The sequence below is a fragment of the Parasteatoda tepidariorum genome, chromosome 2, assembly GCF_043381705.1.
Source record: "Parasteatoda tepidariorum isolate YZ-2023 chromosome 2, CAS_Ptep_4.0, whole genome shotgun sequence".
Classification (NCBI taxonomy): Eukaryota; Metazoa; Arthropoda; class Arachnida; order Araneae; family Theridiidae; genus Parasteatoda; species Parasteatoda tepidariorum.
The window spans coordinates 6,551,899-6,572,205 of record NC_092205.1 but is presented as its reverse complement, the minus strand read 5'-3'; the positions used below and the strand labels follow the sequence as shown (position 1 = coordinate 6,572,205).

Below are 20,307 nucleotides of genomic sequence, written 5' to 3'. Positions count from 1 at the left end.
ATTCGCGTCTCACTACATCCATTTTCGTAAATAAAAGGCAGAATACAAAATGCACTGAATGGCCTTAAATTATGAGAAATATGTACCTCCTGCCGTGCAAAATTGTATATAAAAAATTAAGTAATTTTTTTTATACAATTTGCGTGAAAAGCCATTTTGAATGCAATACTCTAATTAATTTTCTTCAACGACATTTGTAAATCGTGAAGTTAATCTTTCCTTTCTTCTGTCTTTGCCTTTCGGTCATTATTTTTTTTTCAAGAATTCACTACATTCTGCTACTGCTTTCATTTTTGTAACTGTTATAGTTTGAATTTGTAGTTAACGCATCATTTTAACGAACGGGAGAAACTGTATGTCTTAAAAACTTGGCCAAAGGATACTCTGTCAAGCTTGAAAATATAGCTCGTATGGTGCAAATTATGAATCTAATTTTTAAAATGTCCCTTGTATCATTACGATTTAGTATTATCTTAGACGAAAAACTTGCGTCATTTGATTGCAGATTTTATAAGAAATAGCAGTTTGCATTCAAATTGCATAGCATCATTTTAAAGAACAACATCAGTAGAAAAAAAATATGTACATCCTAAAATTGAAGTTTTTAAAGTGCTGTAAAATTGAGTAATTACTTTCTAAAATTTCCTTGCATGGCTAGTAACTTTTTTACGTAAGTTTTTTAAACTTTTTATAAAAAATACGAACTAGATACTAGGATACGAAGTGCCTGACACGATTCTTTTTGCTGATGAAAAACTGTAAAATTACTTTTAATGGAGTCTCTTATATCATTGAAATACTATCTTTTTTTCCCGAAGAACTTACAATGTTTAGTGGCCTCTTTTGTAAAAAAGGTACATTACTAATGCACTTGATGTACCATTTTAAAAAACGATGTTCGTAAAAAATATTTATTTCCGATGAATATACACCCTTGTGCAAATTAATTGAAACAAACTCAATAAATTCAGAAAACTAAGAGAAAATGCTATTTTATTGAAATTTATACAAACTCAAAATTTTTTAGTACATAATATGATCTCCACGACACTTTATTAACATTTGGACACGATTCGGCATGGATTTCACTAATTTTTTACAGTCATTTATAATATCTGTGTCCTTGTACCACACATGAATTAACGCCGTGATTATCTTCTCCATATTGTACAGTCCATATTTAATAGGCGATTCTTGCATATGGCCCAGAGATTCTCAATTGGGTTGATATCCGGAGAGTTCCCTGGCCATACCAATGTCTCAATTTGATTCTCAGACATGAATTTCTTGACACTTTTGGACGTATGGCAAGGAGCTAAATCCTGTTGAAAAATCCCTGTTCCATCAGGGTATCGTTTCTTCAACTCTGGAACAACTTTTTTACCCAGAATAGTAATGTACTTCTCAGAACGCATCATACCGTCAATAGGCAGCAAAGGTCCGATCCCATTGTAACCGAAACAACCCCAAAACATCTTCTTTAAAAAACACGAAAAAAAAGTTTGTTTCAATTAATTTGCACAAGGGTGTAGGTTCTGTTGCGCAAAATTTTGAAACTAATTTCTGATTTGTCCCGTCTTTCATTACAATTTAGTTAGTGTTTCATAAAGAATTAGGGTTATTATTATTATGACCCTATTGTTTTCGTAGAAGGAATTTAATTGAATAAGAAAATGGATAGTGCATATCTTTTGGCTAACACCCCTGACAGCCAATCAAATGGTCTGTTTCAGCCCTTTAAATCTATTCCAGCCCTTCCGCATAATCAGTATGTTATCATAAATGACCGAAACCAAGAGAATGTCGACTTTCACCGATGAATGTCAACATTCACATAGTCGCTTTGGTGAACGTCCGAAATAATTGTTATAACCAATTTAATACCAATTACTCGTTGACATTATTATATTTATTTGATATTTTAATATCTGCTGAGGATAGATTAGGAGAAACATCAGTATTCGGAGTACCGAGCAAATGTATTCCGGATAGTGGCACTTAACTTTAAAAAATCATTAGTGTAGGGTATACCGGTCAAATGCATACCTAGTAGTGGCACTTAACTAGACCTAGTATCAGACATTTACCAAAACGGCTATGCGATTGTCAGCATTCAAAAGTGAAAGTCAACAACCACCAATTTTGATCATTCACAGTATATAACAACGTTTTAAAGAACGACATTCATAAAAAATAGGTGTTGTAAAAATTAAATATTCTGTTGTGCAAAATTGTGAAATTTCTCTTATAAAGTGTTCCTTCTTGCATCATTAAGGATTTTTAATTTTATTTTAAAGTATTCGTCATATTACCTTCTATTTTTATAAAAAAAAGTTACAATGTTAAAATTTTAGTGCACTATTTTCCGGTTGTACGAAATGTTTTTTTACATTTGGCTCAGATGTACGATATTGTGAAATTAATTTCTCAACTTTTCCTTGTTTCAATAAAATTTATTTGTCTTTCTTTAAAATCTGCGAGCTCTGAACTTTTACAAAATGTTATCGTTTGAATGCATCTTTTTAAAGAATGACATTCAGAAATGCGTATTTGTCTTCAAATTAGAAGCCGCGAAGATAAGTTGAGAAGTTACTTTCTAAAGTGCCCTTCGTATCTTTACATTTTGGTCCACCTTTCCCGTCATTTGACTGTCATTTTGTAAAAAATTGCAATTCAACTACAAGGCGAACACGAGTTTAATAAACGACAATCGTATACAGATGTCTTAAAATCTACGTTTCGCAGCATAAAATTATTACACTAGTTTCATTTGTTCATCCTATTTGTGAAAAGTGCCTGTTAGAATAGAATATGCAAGGAGCCATTTTAAACAACGACATTATTAGAAAATATTTTTGTTAAATGCATAGTTTTTGCATTGAAAGTTCATGAAACAAATTACTTCAGTGTTTTTTCAATCAATACACTTTAGTCATTTTATTAAAGATATTAGATTACATTTGGTTTTGTAAAAAGTTTCAATTTGGATGCACCGGTTTAAAGAGCGGTATTTTTTTCAAAAAAAGTATATTTATGTTCTATGAATATAGGTCTTGCGGCACCTGGATATAAAAATGCACCCTGTATTTAAAAATTTTTTTCTTTTTCCCACGAAAAATTCTCCTAATTTGACAGCGATTTTTATTAGAAATTACAGTTCGAACAAATTTTAAGTGATTAAAATGTAAATGTTTACGAAATCATAGGCAACTACGAAATTAAGGATCTAGCAACACATATTATGTTTTGTAAATATGTTTTTCTCTACTCATGCCTTCTTGGAATTGATAAATTAAAAATTTAATATTCATTAAGTAAATTAAAATATTTAAATAAGTTAAACACTTAGAAAAGACAAAAGAGTTTGAGTAAGCTTTAAAAACTTTGGAATAACGCACATTAAAAAAAAAATCCTGATAATAATACGGTAAAAAGTATCGGCACTTTGGGTACATCCCTCGTAAAATCCATTTTCACCGTAATTCTTACAGTAATATTTATTTAATTAGAGTGATTCAAGGATTTTACGATGATTATTACTATATAAAGTACGGTATATCAGATTTTCTGTTCCGTAACTTGTTTCGGTAAAAAAAATATTTTTTGGGTACCAGCCATCTGAGTGTCGGTACTTTTTACCATAATTTGATCCGGAATTTTTTACATTTCATATTATACTTTGTAAATAGGTTTTTCTCTACACTTATGTATTTATCTGTCGATAAATCAAACATTTAATTCATACCTGTTAATTAAAAAGATATTTAAATAAATCAAATGTAAGTCTCAAAACGTTTTAACTTAGGTTTTGAAATTTGTCACACAATTTAATACAAATGACCTTTTTGAAGAATTAGCATATTTTAAGCTAATTGCTGTTGCCTACCCCTTCATTCTAAACAATAGTTCATTCTCAAATCTGTATACTAGTGAACGTTTTTGTATTTTTAATGACCTCGTTTGCTCTGTATTTTACTAGATTTCTAGACATAACATTAAAGATCATAACTCGAGATGCTATAACAATGAGAGCGAAAACTCTTAATAACATATGTAAATTAAATGTGAAAAATGTTTTTGTTTCTGGACGACTTTTTAGTTTTTTTGGAAAACAGCGATGAAAAGATTTTAACGAATCTGGTTTTTTCTCGTTCTTTTTTCCAAATAATGTAAACATACGATTAACTCAGCTCTTTCAACCACCTCCGGTCAAATTGCTTTAGAAGAAAGCTATGTAAAAATAATAACGGAAGAGCGCTATTCACAAAACAACTTTTTAATTTGATAACTGTAGTAATTTTAAATAAGGCTTCACAAGAAAATAGCATAAATAAAACAATAATATTTTAATTCGAAATTTTAAATTAAATAAAGATTCTATAGTCACGTGGCGTTTGTCACATGTCTTAAACCATATTTTCTGAGTATATATAATGGTCAAATTTAAGTTTGCTCATCAGTTAAACCATCTCTCTTCAGCGAGTGTTTCACAGTTTTCTAGAAAGTTCTTAGGATACTGCTCAGTTCTCAAACATGTATCTACTTAAGGTAACAAACAATTTTTTATTCTCATTTTTCGTAATAAAATTTTGGTTCTCAATTTTTGTAATTCAGTTAAGAAATGTTTTTAGTATGTATCGATCTTCACATGCATACCGTTAAATTATTTAAAAAACTAATAGGCCACTAATACATTTTTCAGGTATTTTAATAGCTATTTTATCTATGATTGAGTTTGTTTTCAAATAATTTCTATGAATATTCTTATTAAAATCAGCAAAGTCTCACTTTCGTCATTTTATAGTAGTTTTATATAAATGTATTAATATTAATTGCGAATTTTGTCTAGGCAATGATTGAACTGCATATCTCTTGAGCTGCTTGAAATTCAAAATCTTAGAAGTTGAGAAGGAATGTTCCTGGCTTTCGAATTTTTTTTTTATCATCTCCAATTTTTATTGAAGAAACTGAAATACTTCAACCAGCAAAACCAAACTTTTAATTATGTTGTTTCAACATTTTATAAAAACAATTGCAATTTTTTTGTTATAAATAACAGTAAATAATTGTTATAAATTCGAATTCATGTTTTAATAATTAAAAAAGTAAAAAATTTTAAAGAAAACATTTAAACACTTTGAATATTAAATATTTTAAAAATATTGCAACTTTGAAAATAGTTTTTGTATTTATTTATTTCTTAAATTCATCGATTTTAACCAGCATATTTCTTGTGTAAGAACTATACATACTTAATGCGTCGCAAATAGATAATACGATTATATTTTAGTTCAGTGTAAAATTAAACATTTTAATAAGCATAATCTATCGAACTGTATCACTACATTAAGGCCTGAACTCACTAATTCAAATTTCAAACAATGTTGGTACTTTTTCATAATTTATGAAAAGCACCTTGCAATCAGCTTTAACGTTTTCTAAGAATATATATAGATTTTAATTTGAACCAGATTAATTTTTTTTTGTGCTGAAAATTATTCATATTTATTATGCAATATATAATGTGACTACCCCTTAGTTTAATAGCAATTGAATGAACTTACATAAAGATCTAAATTGCATCAAGTGCTAAAATTTAAAGCTATATTTAGATCTTACCTGTTTTGGATATCAAGAATTAAACTGATTCACTACATTAAATTCTAAGCTTACTAAATCAAATTTTTAACCAGTCTTAGTATTTTAATGTTGTCTCATATGAGTTCCTAGAAGGAGTATAATGAAGTTTCAAGTATTTTTTTAGAAAGATTTCCATTTTAAACTGCGTATCTCTTTATGCAGACTTGCCAACTTTTACTCTTTCTGAGAAAATATTTCCCAGCGGAGGTGAAATATAACTAAAACCAGAGTTTCCACAGGTGACTAAAAATACAAAATGTAGTAACTAATAAAATTAAAAATTTTATTAAGCAAGATTAAAAGTAGCATTTTTTTTTCAATGTACTATTGAAATATAAAGAATGTTTTTTCTTCAAATATGAATAATTTGAAATGTAAGTAATAATGGTAGTTACGATTGAATATTTAAAAACGTTATAAATTAATAAAAGTGAATCTAGTTTCTTTCCAACTTCTTGCATTTTTAGTGGTATGGCTGTAAATGAAATATAAGCGTAGATAAAATTAATTTTTTACAATTGCTTAAAATAAACTTATCGCAATTTCGAGCTTACACTCATTTTCGTTTCTATAACGTGTTCATATATAAGATTGATTTATTTATATTTATTGGTAGTCAAAATCATATGGAATTAAATTTTAAAATCCAAGAATTGAAAAGAAATTTATGAGATTCATTACGACTTCAAATATAAAAACAAAATTCTACGGAGAATCAGCAGTTTTTGGCGGCTATGCTTTTATGTTAAAGTTATTCATTGTCATATGGTACAAAATACATCAAGTTGAAAAAAATCAAATATACTGCAGATTGAATGACCTCATTTCAAAATATAACTGTATCTATCTGTAATAATAAACTGTATCTACCATCAAACTGTGCCACAGTATCAAGATTTAAATTCGCTGAAATTCGAGCAATTGATGATTAGCAATTTGATGATGATGAAGCAATTTGATGATTTGGCCTCGTGTTTTTCTAAAAAGGTGTACCGATTTTAATTAGCATATAGTTTCGATTTTAATCTGCATTTATTAAACTAATCCTGGAAAAATACGCCATAAATAGTTTTTACAGTTTTTGAGGCATAATATGTAAATATGTCTAAACTTTTTCGTTATTAGTCCACTCTTTTGCAGAAATTAACGCCTTAAAGAAGAAAAGTCAACACTTTTCACTAAATTGTTATTTAAAATGAAAAGTATAGTTATATCAGCTGTAATATTTTCAGTAAGCATCAAACTTTTTCTTAAATATTTTTTTCGTTTATTATTAATAATAATAATAATTTTCAAAAAATATTTTAAATAATCGAATAGTATCTTAATTCCATACATACCTTCTATCAAAAAGTCTTAAAATGTGTTAAAATATTCATGCATTACTGTACTTTTTATTTTGTAATGTATTTTTCAATCGAATTACTTACAATAGGAATGTAAGCCACTTATTCTTTTTTTCTTTAACTATTTTTCCTAGAGAAATCTGAAAATGACTCAAACAGTTATAGTTCAGTAAAACAACACTTTTTCTTTAGAAAACCTAATACCGAAGGTTTTTATTATAGTGAGCTTGATTATAGATTTATAAATCAAAACTGAAAACTCCCCTAATTTCCTTTATACGACACCCCTTTTTTTTTAAGAATATGAGAGTGATTTGAGAGGAGAGGTTGATATTTCTTCTAGAGAAGCAAGTGAAGTTCTGTTTTTAATATAATTTTTCTCTCTGAATTGAATGAAACATTTCTAAAATGATCTCAGTTTAGAAGTAATAAGAATTTTATAAACAAAAAGAACAATTTTCTGCGGGAAAGAAACGGAGACACAGTGTATTTATATTTAATATATTTTTAAAATAGAGTACAACACAAATAAAAGTATAAAAACTTGGGTAATAAATAGGAACTAGGTGAGATGAGCTAGTGTTACGTATCCAGTTCACTAATTGTTGTTTAATTTATTATGTTCGTTAATTTTATTTCAATAAATAAACATTTGAAATGAGTTTATAAATTTTATTATGTAAAAAATGTATAGAAAACATTTGTTTTTAATTTATTTTTTTCCAAAATTCAAGAGTTTTTTTTTTCTGAATTAGTCAAATTTAGTTTATTGAAGGCCAATGTAGAATTATCATCTTCTGTGTACTCTTTTGTCTGAAAATGAAGAGTATATCTTTCTTTGTTTAAAACTTTAAAGCAAATTAAAGTCGTTTTCTACGGATTATTAGTTTATTCCGACATCTTATGCAATTGCTTCTTTATTGTTAATCCGTCTCACTGTGGATCGGTTGCAGCGCTTCGCTCTGTCGGATTGAGAAGCGATCTAAAAAGCATAGTGCATGCCACTTTTGACAACAAACACGACTTCGTGTCCCCCAATACTCATAAAACATATTCAAGATATTAAAGACTAAAAGGTATTAAAGTATGAAATGTAGGGTTTTAAGCAAGACTAAGATGAAAAGATTGAGCGACGGTTCGCTAAGTGATCAGAAATAATTCGCATGAGCAATTACCGGAGTTGAGACAGGATGTGAGAGAGGAACAAAACCTATAAGCTATAAAAATACTAAATAAACCTGCTTTTTGACAGTTCGATAAAAATGTCAGTGAATACTAGCGTCAAAATGACACATGTTCCGCGTTTGCCAAGTAATTTTGTCACAACTTACAAATATTTTTTTTCTTTCATTTTTATGTCCAAGTCTAAATCTGGAAATTTATCATCATCTTTTTTTATATTAGGTTTCACTGACCATTTTGCTAGCGCTAAGCTATGTTAGTGCAAGAGGTGGACCTGGCCTTGGAGCAGGTGGTCTTGGAAGTGGACTAGGTGGAGGAGCCGGAGGACTTGGTGGAGGTTACGGTGGCTCTGGAGGACTTGGAGGAGGTGCTGGTGGCGTTGGAGGAGTATATAGAGGCGCTGGTGGCATTGGGGGAGGCTATGGAGGTGCAGGAGGAATGGGAGGAGGATTTGGTGGTATTGGGGGCTCATATGGTGGAGGAGCTGATGAAACTGTAAGTATATAATCGAAATGTAGTAATATTGCCAGAATCAAATGTGCATTTCAGTATATTTCTTTATGATTAGGTAGGTAGTAATTTTATTTACGTCGCACTAGAGCTGCTCAATGAGCTGTTTGGGAAACATCCCCGAGGATGATCCGAAGACATGCTATCACAATTCTGATCCTCTGTAGAGGGGATGGCTCATCCACTTTGGGAGCCGGACAACCTGCATGCAAAGTCGAGCACTTCACAGTAGAACAGTTTTACGAGGACCTCGGTCCCTATGTATGCTTATCAAAGTGATCACCCAGCCGCTTACTGACCACAGCCAGTGATGCTTGACTTCGGTGTTCTACTGGGAACCATGTCTTTACGATCAGTCCACTGCGGGACCGTTTGTTTCTGAAATTGCGAAGAAGCATCTCATTTTAATGTTTCGTGATATTAACGAGAGAAAATTTTAATTAACGAAAATTATGATTTTTGTATTTCGCCAACTTTCATAAATCGTTTACAAATTAACCCGCAATCGAACAAATCTTGAAAATTTTTATAATTTGAATTCTGCTTCAAATAAAAGGCAATTTTTTAACAAAAATTATTTTGAATAATGCTTTGCTGCATTTTTTTAAAAAATAAATTAAATGAGGTGAGTTTGTGAACATCACAACTAATAAAGCGATATTAGGTCGAGAGTTAATAACAATTGCTGTTGCAAAATTGTTTCGATAATACTCATAGTAGCAACTTTTTTTTCTTGTAGTCATTTGACATTAGTTTTTTTAATGTTTAGAAAATGATTGAATTAATTGTTTTTTTTTTCATGACTCAATTATTTTGATTATAACTCGAATTATTTGGATTAAAAATATTACGCTTGGGAACATTAAAGAAGCTCGTCGACACATTGAGCAAGTTTTCACCAAGTATTAAAAATTTAAAATGTTATAAATTTTATTACGCTCAATATGGAGACACATTTTTTGCATGTTAGGCTATTTAAGCATAAAATCCCTTATGATGTTCCAAAAATGATTCTATTTGCTTAACAATGGTGTACTTTTAGAAGTATGACTTGGTCCAAAACTTGCAGAACTATAAATTTCTCTTATTTTCAGCCGAAACCATTCCAATTCAGTTACAGTAACAAAGATGAACAAGGCAACATCAACATGCGATCTGAACAAGGTGACGGGAGTGGTGCAGTTCAGGGATCATATGGATACAGAGATGGTCAAGGATTGTTCAGAGAAGTTCAGTACACTGCCGGAGCTGGTGGTTTTCAAGCTGTTGTTAAGACAAATGAACCAGGTACTTCTGACAAACCTGAAAACCCTGCTGATATAATTATGCAAGTGCAGCAGACACCGGCTGGAATCAAAGAACGATATAATCCCAGATCTGGAGCTGGTGGACAAAGAGGTATATTTACGCATAATATTTGAATGATGCATATAGTATGTTTGAAAGCATATTTACTCTTTAAATTTAAAGTGTATTTACTGGCCGAGATAGCCTGGTTGGCAGGAGGCTGGACTCACGTTCGTGAGAATATGAGTTTGAATCCAGTAGGTGGTAGAATCCTCATGTACTAAATGGTTACTCCTGCACGTTAAGCTTGTCGGGTTAAAAAGTCGTCTATGTTACTATTACAAATTTTATCTCTGAGGGTACTGAATTGGAGATTGATCATTCTTTGGTTCAGGTCAAAATTACGGTCTGTGAATGAATGGATGTGGAAATGGGGTTCAGCCTATAAAACGAGTGGGACAGAAGTCGAATTCTTGGACATAGATGGCGCCACTGGAAAATAATAGCAATCTTACTCCCTCTACCTCAAGGAATGACAACAACAACAGCAAGGTATATTAACTAAGAATACTTAAAAGAATAAATTTTTTCATCGCTAGAATATATAATAGAAATCACAATTGCGTTATCTTTTATTTTAGAAACTGATCATTTTTTGCCAGTGAGTCGGATAAGTGCAGCTTTTTGAGCTGGAATTATTCTTAAACGATTAGTTTGTATGCTAAGCTTTAAAGTTTCAATTAAAAAAATTATGTTCCATAACTCATAATGCCAAAATATAGCTATATGTTATATAACTCATATTGCCAAAATATAACTATATGTTCTTGAACTCATATTGCCAAAATATAACTATATGTTCTTGAACTCATATTGCCAAAATAATTATAGGTGTAAGTGGAAGAGGAGCTTATGGTGGTGCTGGTGGCAGAGGTAGTTTCGGTGGTATTGGAGGAGGAGCTGGAGGACTCGGAGGTGGACTTGGTGGTATCAGAGGAGGGGCTGGAGGACTCGGACGTGGACTTGGTGGTGGAGCATATGGTGGTGCTGGAGGTCTCGGAGGTGGACTTGGTGGAGGAGCATATGGTGGCGCTGGAGGTCTTGGAGCTGGACTTGGTGGTGGAGCTGGAGGACTCGGAGGTATCGGAGGAACTGCTGGTGGTCTTGAAGGTATGGGAGGATCTGCTGGTGGTTACGGAGCTGGCAATATGAAAGGGTCTCCTTTAGGTAGTCGAGGAGGTTCTGCTGGCCTCGGAGGAGCTTCAGGTGGATATGGAAGCTCTGCTGGTCTCGGAGGAGCTTCAGGTGGATATGGAGGTTCTTCTGGCCTCGGAGGTGCTTCAGGTGGATATGGAGGTCCTTCTGGTCTTGGAGGAGCTTCTGGTGGATATGGAGGTTCTTCAGTGGGCCAAGGAAAAAAATCTGGAAAAAGTGGATATTAAACATATGTTAGCAATATTTTTGATTACAAAATGCATCATGGCATTATGAACTTTACCTCGTATAGGATCTTGCCAAACTAATTGACCAAGAGGTTTGGCAAAAGCAAGCGTCCCGATGCCGTTAAAATCAGGACAATGCTTTATGGATTATTTTCTCTCTATTGCATGTGATTCTCTTATATTTTTTTAGTTGTTAAATATTGTTATGTGTTTAGAAAGAATGGGTGACGGATTTTATCTATATCTTACATTTTGCATTCAGTATTTCGTAGCAAGAAAGGAAATTTGCTAATATTGTATTTTTTAAATCTATGCATAATAATAAGTTATACAGTTTCCAAATCCCTCGACATGTATCTTCAGACGCACAAAAAATTTATATTTTTTTTATAGAAACGGATGCATGTTTTGACAAGAGTAATTAATAATAGTTTTAAATAATAGTTATTCAAAGAACTCAGATTGAAGATTTAAATATTATTCACCTTGTACGATACCTAAAGCAACCTATCCAATAAAATTAATTGAAGATAAATTATTTCGTAATATTTTTTTCAGGGAGTTAATGTGTTCTCAATGTTTATTTTTTTAAATTTGTGTTACCAAAGAAGTTTTGGGATATTCTAGCTTGTTTGCGTGTAATGCATGCTCTGTGTTATTGTGTTATTTTGTATAATATATGTTTTTAGCAATAAAAAATTGAACATTACTCTAATTTTGTTTCTCTTTTAATTTATTCGATTCAGAGTTTTTTTCTTTATCAAGTCATATGCAACATTATTCAAAATGAAAGTGTTTATGATTACCATTTCACTACATTTGACCATTCCATTTGTATTCCAAAAAAGATTAAGCCAATTTCATGCATCCAAACTAACTAAAAATTTAGTTAGTTAAAAACTTAAAATTTAATTAGAAATTGCCTTGTATCAAATTTGAATAAATAAAAATAATTTTATAAATGTTTATAAAAATTATTAAACATATAATAAACTTTAAATTCAGATTATCCTGCATTGGATTAAGAATTGAAGAACTCGATCTGCATTCAAATTATCAAAATCACTGCCTTATTTTCAGTTTTTGCAAATTCTTATGAGACCAGGTAATGCAGCATAGGAATAAGTTTTTAAATGTTAAAAATTAGACCACAAACGCTTTTCATTTTTACAAAACTGCAGTTTTTCTTCATATTGGCGTTTCACAATAACAGTCACGTGTAACAGTTGTAAATTCACAGAAGAAAATTCGCACTAAAAAAGAAGAATGATTATTAATATTCATATGCATTAGTAAACATGTACTTGAGTAAATACATTGTGTTTTTGCACACATAATTAATATTAATTAACTAAATATCAACACATTTAACGTCAACAGTTAAAACTGTATGTAAGTTTCCAGTGCAAAAGCTTAAAAATTATTTTCAAACGACATTTTACAAGAAAACTAAACAAAAATGAACTTTCTGAAGAAAAAAAACAAAATAAAACTTTCAGTTTATTTCAGCTATTTTCAAATTGGTGAAGGTTACAATTTGTTGAATGGATATTTAAAAAATAAAATCGCGTGATCATTTGCTAAATATTTGCTTATTTTTTATTAATTTCGATAAAAACTTTCATTATCTTATCTTAAGAATCTGATGACAAAGCCACAATTGCAACAGTTCTTAAAAAATACGTATAAATTTAAAATTTAGAATGATGATTGTAATTTGTTTAGACACTGTTTCAACTTTAGAACGCCAAGAACGAAAATTTTATCTAAGTATATAAGCAGTAGTACTTAAAGCACTGAGATGCTATACACTCTGCTCGCTTTGATCACCAACCAATATTGATTGCTTCATCGTTGTCTTTCCCTGCAACGTTTATATATTTATTTTACTAAATTAAAAGAACAATTTGTTTCTGGAAAACACATTTCATGTAAATAAATTTTTTTAATGCATTAACGAAACGAAAACGTAATAAAAAATTTAGAGAAATTTGAGAGAAAATCAACTGCACCAGTAAAACAAAGTTAATACTTGGAAATTAAAAATGTATTCCTGTCTTTTTTTTTCAAAAAAAAAAGAAGAAGACTGTTGAAACCTGGCAAACGATGACAGTGTAATGATAGCTTCGAACATCTATCCAAAGAAATTAGCAAAGCTCACTTAGGAAGANGCATTTCGATAATAGTTTTAAATTCTTGTAAATTCGCTGCAAAAACTGAGGAAAGTCATTATAGAAAATAACATATGTCTTAGAATATGTCGCAAAAAGAAATGCTCCAATATTAGTTAGAGCTAGTAAGGCCGAAAGCTCCGTTCTGGAAGTAAAAGTGCGAGCTTTGCGCCAAAGCGACGTCACTGGAAAAAATCGGAGGATTGGCGCGGCGAGAGCTACTTCAAAGGAGTGAACCAGCCCTTCTATTCTCGTTAGCCCTGAGAAAATTCGCACTAAAAAATAAGAATGATTATTAATATGCATATTAATATGCATATTCATATTCATTAGTAAACATGTACTTGAATAAATACATTGTGTGTTTGCTCACATAATTAATATTAATTAATTTAATATCAACACATTTAACGTCAACAGTTAAAACTGCAGGTAAGTTTCCATTGCAAAAGCTTAAAAAAAACGACGTTTTACAAGAAAACTAAACAAAAATGAACTTTCTGAAAAAAAAAATGAAACTTTCATTTTATTTCAGCTATTTTCAAAAATTGGTGAAGGTTACAATTTGTTGAATGGATATTCAAAAAATAAAATCGTGTGATCATTTGCTAAATATTTGCTTAATTTTTATTAACTTCGATAAAAACTTTCATTATCTTATTAATGAATCTGATGACAAAGCCAAAATTGCATCAGTTCTTAAAAAAGACATATAAATTTAAAATTTAGAATTATGATTGTAACTTGTTTAGACTGTGTTTCAACTTTAAAGCGCCAAGAACGAATAGTTTATCTAAGTATATAAGCAGTAGTACTTAAAGCACTAAGATGCTCTACACTCTGCTCACTTTGATCACCAACCAATATTGATTGCTTCATCGCTGTCTTTCCCTGCAGCTTTTATATATTTATTTTACTAAATTCAAAGAACAATTTGTTTCTGGAAAACACATTTCTTCTAAATACATTTTTTAATGCATTAACAAAACGAAAACGTAATAAAAAATTAAGAGAAATTTGAGAGAAAATCAACTGCACCAGTAAAACAAAATTAAAACTTGGAAATTTAAAATGTGTTTCTGTCTTTTTTTTTCTAAAAAAAAAAAGAAAGAAAAAGACGGTTGAAACCTGGCAAACGATGATAATGTTGTGATAACTTCGAACATCTAACCAGAGAAATTAGCAAAGCTCACTTGGGAAAAAATACCTTTTATAAACTGTCTGGTTATTTTTGAGACTAGTTATCCCTCATATAACATGAAAAAACTCATTTTGATAGGAGGAGAATGCAGGTCGAAACATGCAGTTGCAGGTTACGTGCGTGATAGTCAAAAATAAAATATGTGAAATAATTACTAAACGTTTGCGAATTTTTCATCTTTCGAATACAATGCAATTGAGAAAAATGGCAGTTGTTTTCGGTTCTTGGCGTAAACTTTTTACTGATTGTTTTAGATTTAAAAATAGCTTTAAAAATTCGACTTATCGTTTTTTTTTTCAGAAATATCGAGCGAAAATTATTCATTTCGGGATCCTTTTAGTCTGATTTTGAAAGCAGGCTACAAAAAAGGAAAATCAAAAATTCAATTACGTATAAAAAATGGAGTAAAGAATGTTTGTACTGCTGTAAGTAGCTGTTCTATTTAACGTTGATATAAATTGTAAGTGTCCAGTCATCTTTTAAAATAGTAAAATTATAAGAGAACTAACACAGTTAAAAAATTAGAATAACTAATTTTTCACTATTGTACATGAATTATTTTTAAACTTATTTATTTTGAAGTAATGCTCTTGTGCCATCGAAATATTATGTACTAATACTTTTTTTTACTATAATTAATGACTATAAAATATATGTATGTATTAAATGAATGTACAGCTGCACTGTTTTTTTTATTTCGAGGCGCATGTAATTTAATTATGCTATAAAAATATAAATTCCTCTTACTTATATACTAAATAATAAACAACATTATGAATAATGTACCGAATGCTGTTTTTTTCTTTATTTATAGAGTTTTATAATTTTTTGATGTGTGTGTATATCTATTGAAGGAATTTTTTTTATGTTGATTCAAATAAATAATGCTATGTCCATCATAATGCTCGCTTTTTGTTTGCTTAAATAAACACCGAGAGCTATAAAATGCTTTGAAAACGTTTTTTTGAAATGCTTCTAATTTAAACGGGAAAACAAAATGGTCGCAATTCGTATTTTAACCCTAACCATGCTGTTTTCAGCCCTGCTAGCTGTTGAAATTGTTAATAAACTTGTTGTTACTGAATCTGAAGTTGAATTAATAGTTGAAAAAACAAAAGCGACAACTGAGTTTTTGGTAAGCATTGGCCCCTTTGGAGTTTACTTCTTAAGCGTGACGGTGGTGAAACATATTTTTGAAAAGGTATTCGTTGTCAAAATTTCAGAGGAAGATGTTGGTGAAGTGTTCTATAAGAATGCATTAAATTTCGGAAAAGAGATGGGTTTGGAACATGCTGAATACATTGCTGAAGATATTGCAAATGCAGCTGAAAAAGCTTTCCAGAATAATATTTCTCCTCTAGAATACTTCCGTGCTGTTTCTGATACGTTGAAACGCAGTTTGAAGAAACAAGGACTTCTGGAGCAGGGTAATGGTAAAGACTTGATTGACGCTTATGCAAATTCATTAGAAAATGCTGCGAATTCTGAAAATAGTATGGATCCTGGAGCTCCAGTTCAAGCCTTAGCAACTGGGACAGCAGACTTCTTGAAATCAAAGGGAATAAGTTCATCCAAGGACGTTGAATTTGCAGGAAAAGCATTTGCTAATGAATTAAGGAAACAAGCAGGTAACCGTTTTATTTTATTTATTACTCATAGTCTCCTATATAGGTTGGTTTTAAATAAATATACTGGATTGGACCATCAGAGAGTTCTTGGTTGACGAATTTTGATGGACTTGAAATACACGTGAGCTGAACATGATGGTCATTAAGATACAGTTTTTTTAAAAATCGTGTCAAACAGGCAAGATTGGAAATTTGACTTTTTTGTAATTTTCAGGCTATGTTCTTTAAATAAGACTATAAGACGCGTATTTTTTTTATTTCATGAAAATATTTTATCTCCGATTTAGGGTGTGTATGTGTGTGGGGGGGGGGTCAAAAGTAAATATCCTCTGCAATTGTGAGAAAAACACATCCATTTACATGCGATAATACTCTTTGAGAATTAATTGATTATTGTGTTATACTACTTCTATACCAACCATTAAGATATATGAATACTTTCATCAAAGGTCAAAAGTCATTAAAAATTGTTTTGAAATAAGACTATTTTCTTAGAATTTAATCGACAATAATACTTTACAGTAGAACAGTTTTACAAGGACCTATACCACATAGCCTAGATCCACAATATCCTGATATTTATTTGCGATCGCTGAATGTATCAGCTCATTCATTTCTAACAAGAATTTGAAAAAAAATGCATAATATGGGTGTTCATTATGAATCACTCTTTTTATCATGATGTATAATAAGAAGAGTTGTCCATATTTTTTTCATTTTTTATATACTTGAATTTATTAGGCTATAAAGAGTATAATTCAAGCTCTATAGATAGTGGATCTCTTTTAAATTTAATGTGTTTGTCAACAGCTACTGCAAAATATTAGAAAAAAAAATCTGTATAAAGGATACTGTCAAAGTTTTACTTTTCGGCGATATCTTAATCCTAATATTCTTTAAGGTTTTCTTCTATTTTTATATATTTATTCTTTAGAATTACTATTTTTAAAATCAATTTGAAGGCTGTACTTTTTTTAAAAAAATTTTTGAACCCCTTAACGATTTGTAAATTTTCAAGAAAACGGTCATAAAAGTACCAATTTTTTTGGCTTTTGTATTTGTATTACTTATTTGATTAGTGCTGCAACTAGTTTAAAATAAACTAACTATCTACAATTACCTTAAAACTATCCTGGTACTGCCATCAGGTGTGTAAAATGAGAAATAAAATTTGTTCCGGGCAAAAGAAATGAATTAGTTTTATTCTTATTGTCGCGTTACTACTGAACACTCCAGTCCGTCAATATCACGGGAGCGAGAAATGGCGGACGAAATCTCACCCCGTCATTTTCACGGAATCGAGAAAGTCGAAGTTAAAGTCGTTCAACAGCCGACCTAATTCAGGGTTTACGTATTACAATGTTCATCTCCGTAGCCTTGTAATTTTGATCCCAATCTAGAAGATAAAGGAACACCTGGATCAAGCATTGGGAGAAATTTGCCTTCATGGACGACTTTTTGATTGTACTAACCAGCATTTGCGTTGCATGGAGAGGAAAACTACTAGAACCACCTACGGTTATTCTGACGGCAAGAGGAGTCTAACCCCTTATTTGTCTACCACTGAGGATATTATACGTTAGCACTGTTTTTGGTGCTAGCCGGGTGCGGAATTCGAATCTACCAGCCATCGCTGGGATTTGAACCATTGGGAGACGAGCGATCTAAGTCACCACGATCTGATCTATCCCCTAAACCACCATGGCTTAAGGCTGTATTTTGTAAGGCATCATTGTCATCTAGAGTAGTGGTCCTCAACCGATTTTGATATCTTCTGAGGATGTTTTGGAGCAGGGTACAGGCACTAAATTTTCTGAGATGATTACTTTGTTTAAAAGAATGAGCAAACAAATTACACCGTGAATTTTAATATACAAGGGTTGTAAATTAAATAGTGGCAACTTAACCTTGAATCTCATAGAAGGGTGGGCATGCGCAAACAGAATATGGGAGCGGTAAGGTGGCGCTGTCGTCGATGTGCAGAGTGCAAAAAACAGTCGATTTGCTTAGAAGGGTAGTTGTTGTGTGGCGTTAAAGTTAGAAGTTTCGTTTCCATCGCTCTAAAACATGTTTTCAAAGGGCTTAATGACGAAAAAAGAGGAGATGTTTGAACCCATCGTGCTACTGCTCTATATTGTAAAGCATTTGAGCCACAGGCTTCCACTAGTCCTCGATTGTATTCTGTAACATTTTTGCCACGGCCAACCTCGATTTTAAGCCATGACCGCTGATCACCTTTTGAAAACATGCTTTAGAGCGAGGGAAACGAAACTATTCACTTTAACGCCACACAACAACTACCCTTCTAAGCAGAACGATTGTTTTTAGCACTCTACACATCGACAACAGAGCCACCTCACAGCTTCCATATCCTATTTGCGCATGCCTGCCCTTCTGTGAGTTTCAAGGTTAAGATGCCACTATTTAATTTACAACCCTCGTAATTCTTTCAGTTACGGACATATGTATTTACTTAAAATAATTTTCTTTTTCGATTTTGAAGCATGGCATCGAAATTCATTTCAATTGAACAAAAGTGTATTTTAATTGCTGAATTGTGTAGAATATATCTATTTATAGTGTTGACGGTAGACAATGAATCTACTCTAATAAGATTTGCAAACAACCTTCAGTTTCCGGAAAACGGGACAAACTCTGCATTTTGAGGAATGTATCCTGAATTTGGAAGAATATTGAGAATTTTGAGATTGAAAAGAAACCGTCTCTTTTCCAGTTTAAATTAGATTACTAATACACACAACACAATGACAGCACTATAATTAAGTAGTATATATAGAACGAAAGCGGCGTGATATTATTTCTTTGAAAATAAACATTTACTGAAGTATCAGATAAAAATATAATTGTATTTTTAAAGAAGAAAAGCGTGGATCTCTGTAAAATTTAATGTCAACAGTTATAACAAAATATTTTAAAAAAACTGTATTTTTTCTTTGTAAAAGATATTATCAAAATTTAATTTTTCGGCGATATTTCAATAAAAATATTCCTTAAGTGTTTTCTCCTAAGGTTTCTTATTCACTTATTCTAAGCAGAAACTGGTCAAAACTTCCACTAACGAGACATTCTAATTAGTGATAATATGACAATAATTTTTTAGCGAATAGAAAATGGTTGAAACTTTTGATGTTCATCAAGACAGGAGTGGAACTCCTGTCTGTTATTTCCTGTTCTTTATTCCTGTTCTGTCCTTTTGACATGAGTGGATTTGAGAGCTGTAGCTAGGAGGAAACTGGTCGCAATTGCAGGATCTCATCGTTACAAGCACGAACACGAGTTAACAAAAAATTTCTAATATAGATTTTATTGGTATAATTTTTTATATTTGTTTATACTTATAAACCGGTGCTTACTGACACGCGTCAATGATAATAAGTACAGTTTAAGACAGAAAAAAAAATCACGTGAAACACTGAGAGTGAAAGCTCTAAAAAGTAACGGTCTCTGTTAAAGATTGGAATGTCAAACAATATTTCTTTTAGTATCGAAAGACAAAATCAATTACAATATAAATTTTGTCTTATTTAAGCGAAATCTTTACCTGAAACAACTCAGAATGTTTGGAATAGGAAAATATATGGTTTATAAGATAGAAGTAAAGTAATAAAATTGAAACAGATCATACTAGAAAAAGAAAAATAAGTAAAGCAATGCATCATACGATCTAGAAACGAATCATTGCTATTTACTTTTTGAAATGTGCTACGCTTCATAAAATAAAATAAGAAGTTTTCATAAATATGTGTAGTAACAGTTTTAAGCTCTTAGGCTCAAACATACTGTTTTAATAATTATTCTATTTCATCCTTCATTAGCTCGCTTTTAACAGTAAAGCTGTTTGAAAACTCGAAACATGTTGAACCAATATATATATATATA

The 20,307-nt window shown here is 31.1% G+C and overlaps 2 protein-coding genes across 2 annotated transcripts in view; both read left to right on the top strand.

The window, feature by feature from the left end:
* The first annotated feature begins 4,448 nt into the window (after window positions 1-4,448).
* LOC107443518 (uncharacterized) lies at window positions 4,449-12,122 on the top strand. The gene is made up of 4 exons (XM_016057429.3): window positions 4,449-4,548; window positions 8,391-8,663; window positions 9,773-10,076; window positions 10,857-12,122. Exons 1-4 carry the CDS (start codon window positions 4,534-4,536, stop codon window positions 11,405-11,407), a joined length of 1,143 nt encoding a protein of 380 aa, XP_015912915.2. The 5' UTR covers window positions 4,449-4,533; the 3' UTR covers window positions 11,408-12,122.
* A 3,620-nt stretch (window positions 12,123-15,742) lies between these two features.
* LOC107443519 (uncharacterized) overlaps window positions 15,743-20,307 on the top strand; it is an 11,524-nt gene continuing 6,959 nt past the window's right edge. The window contains exon 1 of the mRNA XM_016057431.3: window positions 15,743-16,407. Coding sequence (XP_015912917.2) covers window positions 15,777-16,407 — 631 coding nt within the window. The 5' untranslated portion in view covers window positions 15,743-15,776. The remainder of the gene's footprint in view (window positions 16,408-20,307) is intronic.

What these genes read in the sequence shown, in the direction of transcription:
- LOC107443518 (XM_016057429.3), top strand. An exon ending in GTGGAGGAGCTGATGAAACT is followed by an intron (nt 8,664 to 9,772) that starts GTAAGTATATAA and finishes TCTTATTTTCAG; the next exon opens with CCGAAACCATTCCAATTCAG. An exon ending in TGGAGCTGGTGGACAAAGAG is followed by an intron (nt 10,077 to 10,856) that starts GTATATTTACGC and finishes AAATAATTATAG; the next exon opens with GTGTAAGTGGAAGAGGAGCT.